Source organism: Marmota flaviventris, chromosome 3 (assembly GCF_047511675.1).
Source record: "Marmota flaviventris isolate mMarFla1 chromosome 3, mMarFla1.hap1, whole genome shotgun sequence".
Classification (NCBI taxonomy): Eukaryota; Metazoa; Chordata; class Mammalia; order Rodentia; family Sciuridae; genus Marmota; species Marmota flaviventris.
Genome location: NC_092500.1, coordinates 27,280,570 through 27,292,881, shown reverse-complemented (window position 1 = coordinate 27,292,881; position 12,312 = coordinate 27,280,570). Strand labels below are relative to the sequence as shown.

General features: G+C 31.9%; 1 protein-coding gene across 1 annotated transcript in view; it reads right to left on the bottom strand.

Annotated features, from left to right (window-relative positions):
• The window catches only part of Eea1 (early endosome antigen 1), a 139,296-nt gene that overhangs the window by 38,984 nt on the left and 88,000 nt on the right, over positions 1–12,312 (bottom strand). Inside the window, exons 14-17 of the mRNA XM_027954454.2 lie at positions 8,989–9,192; positions 5,909–6,109; positions 4,283–4,396; positions 1,487–1,642 (exon numbers count right to left, since the gene is read on the bottom strand). Coding sequence (XP_027810255.2) covers positions 1,487–1,642; positions 4,283–4,396; positions 5,909–6,109; positions 8,989–9,192 — 675 coding nt within the window. The remainder of the gene's footprint in view (positions 1–1,486; positions 1,643–4,282; positions 4,397–5,908; positions 6,110–8,988; positions 9,193–12,312) is intronic.

Below are 12,312 nucleotides of genomic sequence, written 5' to 3'. Positions count from 1 at the left end.
GTTGTCATATAGTCCTCCTCATTAACACCCACTGACCCAAAATATAAAGCCAATTTAGTTCATGATTTTGCTTTATTATCTCTTGACTTAGATATTATTGTTCTTCAGAATGTAATATGCATCTCATCATACACATATAATCACATGTGTATTTTTACAAATTTACAAAATAAAACACTAAACACAAGTTTGGATATCTATAGTACTACATTTCTTACATAGTCATAATAATTTTGCAAACTTAAATATTTTATAAACTGATTGGTACCTTTGGCTCTTAATGCCTGTATTAAAATATTCACAAAAGATCTTCAATGTCATAAATTAATTCTACAGCAATGTTTATGTGAAACATACAGAATACCTCCTAAACTAATAACAAAATGTCAACGAGCTGATGATCACAACAGACACTCTCAGTTCTAAATAACAACTATTTTTTAAAAGGTATCCAAATAGAATTATTAGATACTTTTCAGTAAAATTGTATTTCCATTCTTTTCAACCATAACTAAAGTGATGTGCTATTACTACTATCATTGGTCATAAAGAAAAGAAAAAGGAACAAAAGAACCCACAAACAGAATTATAAATATCATTTCCTCACATATATCATATCCATATCTTGTGATTCTATAATCACATACACAATTCACCTGATTATGGAAGTAGAAGTAATATATATATATATATATATATATATATATATATATATATATATGTGTGTGTGTGTGTACAGACACACATACATACACATGCCCATATAGAGTGTAACTTGAGAAATTTTTGTTTAACTGATAATAGTTCTAGTTTAAAAGACAAAAGACTCAGATCAAATCCTTCTTTGATATGTCCAATGACTTCATCTCTTAGTAAATCAACACCTTCACTTGGTATTGTGTTAAAGATTCATTTTAGCATGGCTTTCATGTATGATTAGATTAGAAGCAAAATCCAAAGTTTATAAATGCAAAGTTAAAAAGGAAAAAAAGTCTACCATATCTGAAATATTATATTAGAGTAGGAAAGGAAAATGGAAAAATGAAGGTATAAAAGAAACTTTACAACAACCAAATTTGATAAATTCCTTATAATTATACAGTAGATCCCTGTATTATCCCTGTTGGTTATTTCTCAGAAATAGTTAATACTTTATAAGGAAATCAGTATGTATATTAATTGTCACTTATAAAAGCCACCCACTAATAAAGGAATTAAAAATAAAGATGGAAATGAATTTATGAATGTCAAAATGAATCCCATTATTATGTATAACTATAATATATTAATAAAAATACATGCCAAAACACAAAAAAATAAAAGATGGAATTCAAAATTAAAACATGAAAAATTATAATTTTTTGAAATTATATACCACAACTTCACCTTTCTTTCTTAAATAAAAATCTTTGATTCCATGTAGGTCATAAGATTCCAACACCACTGAGTGGAAAATACGACTAAATTCAACTTCTTTTATACATACCTTAATTTGGCCTTCTAGCTCTTCAATTTTTTGTTCTAAAGAGAGATGTTTCTCTTTATATTCTTTAAGATGACTTTCCAGCTGAATGCAGTGTTCTTGCTTATCCTGTAACTTTATAGTGACCTGATCCAACTGAGAGGTGATCTTATTCAACTCCTACAGAGAAGCACAATTGATGAAAACTTTGGTAAGGTTTACTACATTGTATTGCCCAGATATTCAGTCAAATCAAAATTGAAAACTAATTTTATTGAAGAAAAATCTGGAGTCAGATTCCAGATAACAATTTAACAGAAGCTATCTTGATCCACCAATATAAAGGACCTGAATGGAATGTGCATAGCGTGAGATACTTTATATATAACAGTTAAATAACTTTTTGTTGTTTGATTGTGGTTCTGGGGATACAAAATAGGACTTTTCCATGCTAGGCAAGCATTCTACCACTGAGTACACAGCCAGCCCTGTGAAATAACCTTCTGATATTTTTGTAGAAAGTGATCTTAGGAGCTAAAACATCATAATATTAAAGAGGCTAGTAATAAAAATCAGTTTTATATTACAAATAAATGTTTTAAAATATTCCAAATACTATTTTAAAATATAATATTTTGAAAATATTACAGTGATTATATCTAGTATGTTTCTTTAATTCATTTGAAACACCAATTGCACAGAGAGAACAAAATAAAAATTACTAATAAATCTACTACCCAGGGGTAATCACTGTTAATGTTTCATAACTTTCTTTCTAGTCTTTTCTACATGATAATTTATATATCTTTGTGTATTTTTAAAATAAAAATAGGATCTTACTTTACATTATTTCAGTCTCATATGTCTTTACAAAACAATGCATCATAAAACTTTCTGATATTATTTTTTAAAATATTGTACTCAACTGCATGAATTTCCATTTTATTGATAGTTTATTGCTTAGCTAAGTCTCCTGCATTAAATTCTAGGATTGCCACTAAATTTTCTCCATATTAACAGAGATGCAAATAGAATCTTTAAACCTATGATTATTCCCTTAGAATGAAAAAAGTGATCTAAAGAATAGATCGCTTGAAATATATTGCCAAATAACTCCCTCTCCCTTCCCCCATCTAAAAGGTTGAACTAATGTATTCTATCAGCAGCAGTGTACTAAAGTGACTTGTTCTTCACACCATCTCTGATCCTTCCACTAGTAATACATACTTTTCCTCTACACAGGTAACTGTACTCCATTATTGTTTCAATTTGTAACTGATTCTTAATAAACTTGAGTATTTCCTAATACAGTTTTGAAGATATACACAATTTGAGAAGGCCTTAATTGAAATGCTTGGAACCAGGCTGGGGCTGTAGCTCAGCGGTAGAGAGCCCACCTCAAACGTGTGAGACACTGGGTTCGATCCTCGGCACCAAATAAAAATAAATATATTGTGTCCAACTACAACTAAAAAAAATATTTTTTAAAAAATGAAATGCTTGGAACCATCAGTGTTTGATATTTCAGATTTTTATTTTGGAGTATCTGCACAGACCTTTACAGGTTGAGCACCACTAATCAGAAATCCAAAATTTTAAATATTTCAAACTCTATTAAGTCAGAACTCAATAAATTTTGGATTTTACAACACTTGGGACTTCAGATTTTTGTATTAACAATACTAAGCCTGTATTTTCTTGTAGGATCACTTATTTCCCATGTAAAAAGTGTTTTAAACAATATTATCCCTTCATCAAGCATATTCCATAAAATGTTGTCTTTTTGCTATTTGCTTTAGAATTTGGGTAATAATATTTCACAATAAATTTTAGAGTTTTATGTGGTCATTCTTATATTTTTTCCATTTTACTTTCTGATTCTAATCTCATGTTTAGAAAATATTTTCCAGTTGTATGGAGCAATACTGTAAGTAAAAAGCAAGTTGCAGAACAACATATATTCTCTGATTCTTGTTTTTTTAAAAAAAATTCCTACGTGCACACATATATAATTAATTAAATATACATATTTTTTTTCAATGCTTATAGAAGCCTGAAAGGACACATACCAAATTTAATAGCAAACATTCCATCTCAAAAGAAAAATAAAAGAATTGGCGTAAAGGACAAATAAAGAAAACTGTCTTGTTTTGCTTTTCAAATTTGTTATACTTCAAATCAAAACAAAAAAAAAAGTAGCTAGAACCAGTATCACTTCTTGAGTACCAAGTAAATTCTAAAAAGTTATACGTAATAAAACATTAAGAATATCTACTAGCACTTAATCTTGATCTAAAATAGAAATTTCTATTATACCAAAAGTATTGAGAAAAGTAACTTCTACATTCTATCCAGCCCCTCAGTCCTTCCTCATAACTGAGATGGAATACATAGCTCTCTTTTCCTATATCCCAGAGTAAGAACATCTGGGTCATGGCCTTGCTTAATTACTAAAAGTAAGTGTGGAGGTCTAAGCACCATTGGTGCTTGATGGGTGGAGGCAACAATTCAATAACTAGGAGTAATGTTTCAGCTCCTCAATAAGGCCTCCGCCAGTGAAGAAACATAATGCAATATTAGGAAGCCCAACCGCACCTGGCACCAGTTGAGATTTATCAAAAGCAAAGCTGGTATATTTGTCTCCATCTATCTGTCTCTTGCATTTACTCTCAAATGGATCTGAACTCCAAGATGCAGTAAAGAGGATAAACAATTATATCACAAGACTTTATAAAACTGCATATCATTTTATAAATGGGTTCAACAAATTTATCTACCAAAGCACTAGGTTATAATATGAAATTGCATCAGTTTCCCCACCTGCTGTTTATCTTGTAATGCATTCTGAGCTGTGTCCAAATGATTCTGAAGATCGGCTCTTTGAGCAGTTTTTGCTGCTTCTGCTGATAGCAATAATTCAGTTTTGGCTTTAATCTGTAACAAAATTTACACATTATTTTATTCCATATTTAGTTGATGATTTTCCCTTGCTTGAATGCACATCGGTTTTGTCACTAAACTATTTAAAAATTAAGTCCTTTTTTGTTAAAAAGAAAAATAAGGATTTAGATATTGAAAGATATGTCTGGGAAAATCCACAAAATAGGAATGGTACGGGGAAAATCTCTTAATAATGTTTGAAGAAACAATGAAAAAAATGTTCCTATATGACAACAAAACACTATAGTACCCTTTTGTTAAAAAATAAATGGTATACTTTTTTCCTGAGAAAGGACATGCCAAAGTGAATGTGAATCTCCAAAGTCTACCACTGTTAACAACAAACTAAATAACTATGCTTTGAAAAAAAAAAAAATGATGGCTTCAAAGAAAACTTTTCCAGAATCCAAGGACACAAAACACCTAGACAAACCACGATTACATTTGAAATTCACTATTACCCAATAACTTCCCACCTAAAGGGTTTTATTTTTAATCCTCATAAGAATATCAAGAAATTACATATTAAAACTCAAGGTTTTAAATAATAAGCTTTAATAAAATCAAGCAAAAAGCAAACAAAATATAAACACATATTTAGAACTAAAACACTTTGAGAAAGGGTAAAACACAGGAAGACATTCTTTTAGCTGGTTGAGGAGAGGAGCAATAAACATAAGAAATTTAAAATACACTGTAGGAATAATTTTAAGCTGACAGGAAAAAATTTTAAGATTCTTTCTTAGTAACTAAATACTCTGTTTTCTCAGAAACAATGGTTATATATAGATATATATCTACATTGAATTAAAAGTGAAACTAAAGAAATTTACACTTTAAACAAGAGGAAGCAAATATGATAAATGCATATCAGTGACTATAAAAAACTTATTTTTTCAGAAGTCAGCTTCATTTACACATGGCATTCTATCTGAAGAACAAAAAATTCATAAAATACTTTAGTGCACAATAATTGCCCATGATCTTTTAATACAGTTTGCTTCAACTAATGTGACATATTTTCCAATTTTCCAAATTTGTCTTATTTCCTATACCATGATTTACTCATCAAGCAAAATTTCTGAAAGCATAGAATTAAAATACTAAAAGTAATACACATTGGTGTTCTTTTTTAAAAATCAAATCTTTAAAGAAGATCTTTCAAATGAAAATAAAAAATACATGGCATAATATCAAATTAATTTGAAATTAAAAAGAAAATAAGACTTTATCAAAACAAAACAAAAAGCTAAGATTCAGTAATTTCAGGAGATGTAGTATGCTTAAAGGGCAGAGGAGCAACAGGGAGGAGACAAGAAGAAAGAGAAAATCTGCCCAAACAGAAAAGTTCAATAAATGATCTCGATTTTTTAAATCTAATTTCTATTCCAAATATTTTTCTATTAATGTGTGATGGAAAAGGAGAGTAAGAATTCAAAACATTTGACAGCCTAAAATTGGTGCTCTATTCATATAAGTTCATTAAAAAGCATGATTCCATACTACCTGTATGTCAAGCTGGGAGACCTTCTCCTTGCTTTCATTTAATTGGCTATTTAATTCATTGACACTGGTTTCTAGAGCGAGGACACGGTCTTGTGCAGCTCTAAGATGTGCCTTCTGCTCTTGTACCTGGTCATGTAAATTCTCCTGGGCTTGTTTATGACTTTCCGACTGATTCTTTAGCTTCTCTGTCAGTTGAGTTACCTATTATATAAGCAAGATTCTAATTATAAAGTTCATAAATGATATAACAAAAACAAAGAAGCCCAGATTTAAGCACCATGAGAATATTAAACCTGTATGATGTTATCTCAAAGTTTTTAAAGTAAAACTATTCACATCTTTCCAAAGATACATGAACATGATCTCAAATCATAAGAAATAACATCAAACACACATATTTTTAATATTCTTTATGAAGCTATAATTTACATGCAATAAAATTCATCTAATTTAAATTGTTAATTTGAGATCTGATAAATGTATACCCTTCGTTAACCATCACTATAATTAACATAGAAAACATATTATCCTAAAATATTCCTCATGCCCCTTTGTAATCATTCCCAACTCCCATCACTAGCCTTGGACAATCAATGTTCTAACCAAGTAACAAGACTTCTTTATATATGCTGGCTATTTGTAAATTGTTATTTTCTCCCAGTTGGAATCTTGGCTTTTATTTTCAAAATGGTATATTTTGAAGAACAAACTTTTTAAATTTAGATGAAATTTTTTATGTACCTTGTTTGGAGTTTATGAATTTTTTGAATTTATACTTTCAAATTTTAATTTTTTTTGGCTATTATTTCTTTAAATATATTTCTCCCCAGCCCCATCTGTGACTCTCATTATATTATGGTAGCCTACTTGATACTATCGCATAGATTAAGGCACTCTTCTCACCCGCAATTCCTCCTAGTCTTTTTTTCTTTCTCTCTCTGCTTCATTTTGCACAGTTTCAATTGCCTTATCTTCAAGTTCACTGACATTATTTTCTATTTGCTTAATCTATCCAATGACATTTTTATTTCATGTATTTTAAGATTTTTATCTCTAGAAATTCCATTTCGTTGTTCTTGAATGTTTCCACTTCTATCTCTGTTATTATAGTTTTTCCTTTATACCCATAAGCATATTCTTTTTTAAAATTATTACCAATTATTTTAGTTGTAGATGGACACAATACATTTATTTATTTATTTATTTGTTTATTTATTTATTTATTTATTTATTTATTTATTTTTAATGTGGTGCTGAGGATCAAACCCAGTGCCTCACACATGCTAGGCAAGTACTATACAACAGAGCTACAACCCCAGCCCCCCATTAGCATACTTTAAGATGTGTTTTTAAGTACTTATCTGATGAGTCCATCACCTTTCATTTCAGAGTCTGTTTCCATTAGATGATTTTTCTCCTGGTTATGACTCACATTTTTTTCTGTTTATTCATATTTCTAGTAATTTTTTTGTTATTTATCATGACCAATCTGGATTTTGTTGCATTCTTTTACAGAATCGTAAGCTTTGTTCCAGTAAATAGTTAATACATCTGTGGTTCATTTGGGCCCTTTCAAGGCTGCGGTTTACATTTTGTTAGGTCAGGTGTACAGAAGCTTTTACACTAGGGCTACTTTAGCCTTACTCTCTCCTAAGGTGTAACATTTCTGGTGTGGATTTCTACTGAATGCCCCACTGTTCAACTATGTCTTTCTTCTATGATTGCTGGCACTTGAATATCTCCCAGTCCTGTGTGGGCTCTGGTAATTTTCCAGTCTGCAGCTCCCTGATATTGCTCATTGTCCAGCCTTGCAGAATCTCACCTTCTAATATAAAACTTAGCATTCCACCAAATCCTCCAGTGGATCCTTACAGGTTTCTGGAGCTTTTTCTCTGCATTGCTCCTCCTTCCCTGGTTTTTTTTCTCTGCAAAATGAACCTTCCAGCTGCCTTAACCTCCCTGAACTTCAGTCTCTCGGTTTAAACCAACCTTTCACTCCCCAGCTCAGTGAACTCACTGTTTTCTTTAGATTCTCCCAACCTTCACCATAGTCTGAAAAATGTCTCCGGGTCAAACGGTAGAGTGGTCAAAGATTTCACCTCCATGGTTTCTCTTCTCTCAGGGATCACTGAAAGCAATGACTTTATACATGTTTTTTCACTTTTCTAGGTGGCAGAGGGGCTAACTATGCATCAGTTGCTTCCCTAGAAGTATGTCAATTTATTCTTTTAAAAAAATGCATGACTTTCCTGATCATATTTGTAGGATGAGCAATGTCAAATTGCAGATAACTAAAAAATAGGGTACACAATTTTTCATAAAAACTAACCAAAAAAATTTTGAATTCTTCAAAACTAATTTAGAAATTTGGGGGGAAATCTATATATATTCTAAGTCCAAAACTAGAAAAGTGATATAACCTACTGACACTTTGCTAATATTTTCTTATTTAGATAATAATAATTATCTTCCTAGATAATTCTTCCAAAAAAGCAACTGTCAATTATTTTCAGTTTTAAAATATTACTATTTAAATTTTATGTTTTTCTTCAACTACATATGAATTTTGTGACAATAGGGCAAGTTATAAAAATTATTAGCTATATATTGTCCAAAGATATATATTATCAAAATATAAATAAATGTTAAATCTGAATATTGACTAATACACACTAACAACTAGTATTTGATTAGTACCTATAACTTAGGAATACATTTTGTTATTCATTCCTTTTTTAAAATAACACAAAATGCTATAAGGCAAGTATGCACTATTAATAACATCACCACTTTTCCAATAAGCTAATGAGGTGAAATAATTTACTATAGTTTACAGTTTAGAAAGTTACATCCTAGAACATTAACTGAGGATTTCCTATGTCACATCATGTTAACTAACTTTTACTACCGCAGTAACATAACCAACCTCTGGGATAAATAAAATGCTTTATGTCAAAAATACACAGGATTTTAAATGTAGGAAAAAAAGCCAGGATGATGAGTCATTCAAACAAAACACTTAATGAGATTTAGAGAGATAAAAGTAAATCTTATAAATAAAATACATTTTACAAGCTTACTTGCTCCTGTAACATATGGTTTTTTTCTTGCAACTGGTGAAGAACAGCAGTCTCTCCTTCCCCAGCCTGAATTTTTGCATAAAGATCTTCTCTTTCCTTTTCTAGTAATGAAATATTTTCTTTACTCTTCTGCAATAAGGCTTCAAGGTTCTGTATCTTTTGGTCTTTATCACCAATTTGACGTAGGACTTGTTCCAAATCATTCTGTAAAGAATTGAAAAACTAACATTTTAAGGATAAAGAATTCAAGAAGTTATTCCTTAAACAAAGAATGCCTGATAATAAATTTTATCACTCAAACTCTTAAGTCTTATATTTTAAAATACTTATTATATTTTAATATGACAAATTTAATTAGAAATAGTTAATAATATAAATCTATATAATTGATAATAAACTAGAATTTATCAAAAAGAAATCTTTAACTAACTACATTTTTTTCATAACTCTCTAACATCACCTCTTATCACTGTCTGACCCATTTCAGACACATGGGATTCATTATTCTTGATCACACCAGGCACATTGCCACCTCAGAGCCTTGCACTAACAGTCCTTCTGTCTGAAATGCTTCCCTCACAGAAACGCTCCCTCTCCTTCATGTGTTTGCTCAATTGTCACTTCTTAATCAGACCTACCCTGACCACTACATTTAAAATTGTAGCCTTTCCTAATACTTTGTATTCTGGCTATTTTTCTCTTTTCATTGGACTTATCTCTAATACACTAAATAATTGATGTGTTTTTCATGTTTATCTGCCTCCTTCCATCTCCAGCATTAGAATATATGCTGCACAAGGATGAGTACTTTTCTTTCCTGCTTTATTCACTGATGTACATCCAAGATATCTAACACAAGGATTCAAAAACATTTGTTGAGCTAATTTTTAAAAATTATTACACTCTAACCCACAGGTACAGGCTTATTTCAATACCTCAATAGGACTCTTCTTTTGATAACTTAAGAGATACCTCTTCTTTTACTTTTAACAAGAATCTTAATGTTTCCCAGAGCACAATTCAATAGCCCACATCCAGAATAATACCCACTTTCTCAAGCTATTTGACACCATAGCCTTTGCCTCTGCCTCAATCCTTTTATGAGAGTCAGAGAACCTCTACCCAGAACAAGGCACTATCCATCCCCTGTGAACACTCTCTTGCTGAGGCAGTCCCCAGACCCCTGGTCCCCTCAATGATTTGTGTCAGTATTAAAATATTTGAAGGTGAATCACTTTCAAACATCTTCTCATCCCTCTAAGATTCACTCGTGTCCAACCTCTTTGCTCTCAGCTTTTGTTCCTGCCACCAATTAGCCCTCTCTCCACATTCTACTAATCTTCTGGATCCACAGTTCCAGGAAAGAGCTTTCTTCCAGAACAGTCTCTCTGTTTTCACATCTTAACTGAAATTTGGTTCTCCTTTTACAGATTCCAATTCCCCTCGTCTTCTCTATTCAGGGAGACTTACTCCAATGGGCACGGAGAGGAGGCCGACCTTCCCCTGGTGTTTCACTGCTATTACTCGCTGCCTCGGGTAAAAGCTATGTGATGCTTTTAGAAAGTATGCCATTCTCACTTATCTACCTTCTACTCTTTGCTGCTATCATCTATAAATCCCTACCTCATTCACTGAAGACTTGAGACCTGATTTAGTTTTTCTCTCAATCCCAATTTCTGCCAATTTCCTGGGAAATACAAAATACATAGAGAATTAAGAGCATAGCCTCAACATGCATATCATCTTAATTCCTGGACCTTAACTCATTTTACATTGTAATTACTTATACAGGATCTTGTAATAAACTGAAATTATTCCAGCTAAAAAATCCCAACTATCTTACCCTGTAACCACAACTTCCTATCTTCCAATTTCATGACCTCATTCTCATCTTCAATGTCAGAGACCTCATCTCCTCCTCACTTACTTACACTATACCAAACTTCTCTTCCTAAACCCCATACAAGGATATGAAATAACTTTATTCTAACATCCCCCATTTCCTTTTACCTCAAAATTTCCAAATCAATCACCCCAAAAGAGCCTAATCTATATCAATGTTGCAATTTTGCTTTTTCTAATTCTATACTTCTAAGCACTCTCAGAATAAAGGCACAAACTTCCATTTTTCCAGGTTTAGGTCATTATAAATGTCTAGATTCCAATCTCTACAATATACTCATAGGCATCTTTTCAACCCTTTCATTTAAATAAGGTCCTACCCTCAAACATTCTCCTCAATAACTTTTTTTTTTTTTTTTGGTACCGGGGATTGAACTCAGGGGCACTCGACCACTAAGCCACATCCCCAGCCCTATTTTGTATTTTATTTAGAGACAGGGTCTCATTGAGTTGCTTAGCACCTTGCTTTGGTTGAGGCTGGATTTGAACTCACAATCCTCTTATCTCAGCCTCAGGAGCCGCTGGGATTACAGGTGTGAGGAACCACACCCAGCGCCTCCTCAATAACTATTTAAAAGCTTCAATATGTTCTCCACATTCTCAGTTGAAGCTTGCCAGATAGTCAGCTATTGCTATCCAACTTTATCTTGAAATACAAGATTTCTCAGGAATGATCTATCTTGATTTTTCAATCTTTTATCTATACAATTATTTATGCATATGTATGTGTCTCTCTCTCCATATTTACCTTATTCCCTCAAGCTTCAGGATAAATTCAAACTCATCCCTCCATTGTATGAGTGATATTATAGTTTATTATTATTATTATCTAATTCCTCACTTTTTTTCCAGTATCCTTAATAACTCATCCTTACCTGTCTCTTTGTCCTAAACTAGAAACATGTTTATGCCTTCTCTTAGTCTCAAAAATACTCCCTAGATCAAGTTCCCAGCTATAGACAAAGATGGAAATTCAGTATAAGAAAAGGGTACAGTATAAGAACACCTACTTGATTGCTGACCTGTGCCAAATTGTGCATGCTAGATTTACTATCCCATTTCTTTCCTTAACTTTATGATAAAATCTCAAAGCCTTCTGTATTTACTTTATCAAACTTCTCTCTTCCCATTCTCTCTTGAACTTTCTCCAACCAGGTTATCATCCCACCCTCTCCATTTAAATTGCTCTCATCATCAAGGTTATTAAAGTCCTCCATGCTGCCAAATCCAATGGGATTCTCAGTTTTCATCTTGCTTGACCTCCATCCTTCCCTGGAATCATCCTTGACTCTTCTCTCAATATTCTACATTGACCCATCAGTAAATTGGTCAGCTTTACTTTTAAAATACAACTAGAATCTGACCAGTCCACTACTGCCTTCCTATTAAGACTTGTTACTGCCTCAGGACTTCTAAGGTACT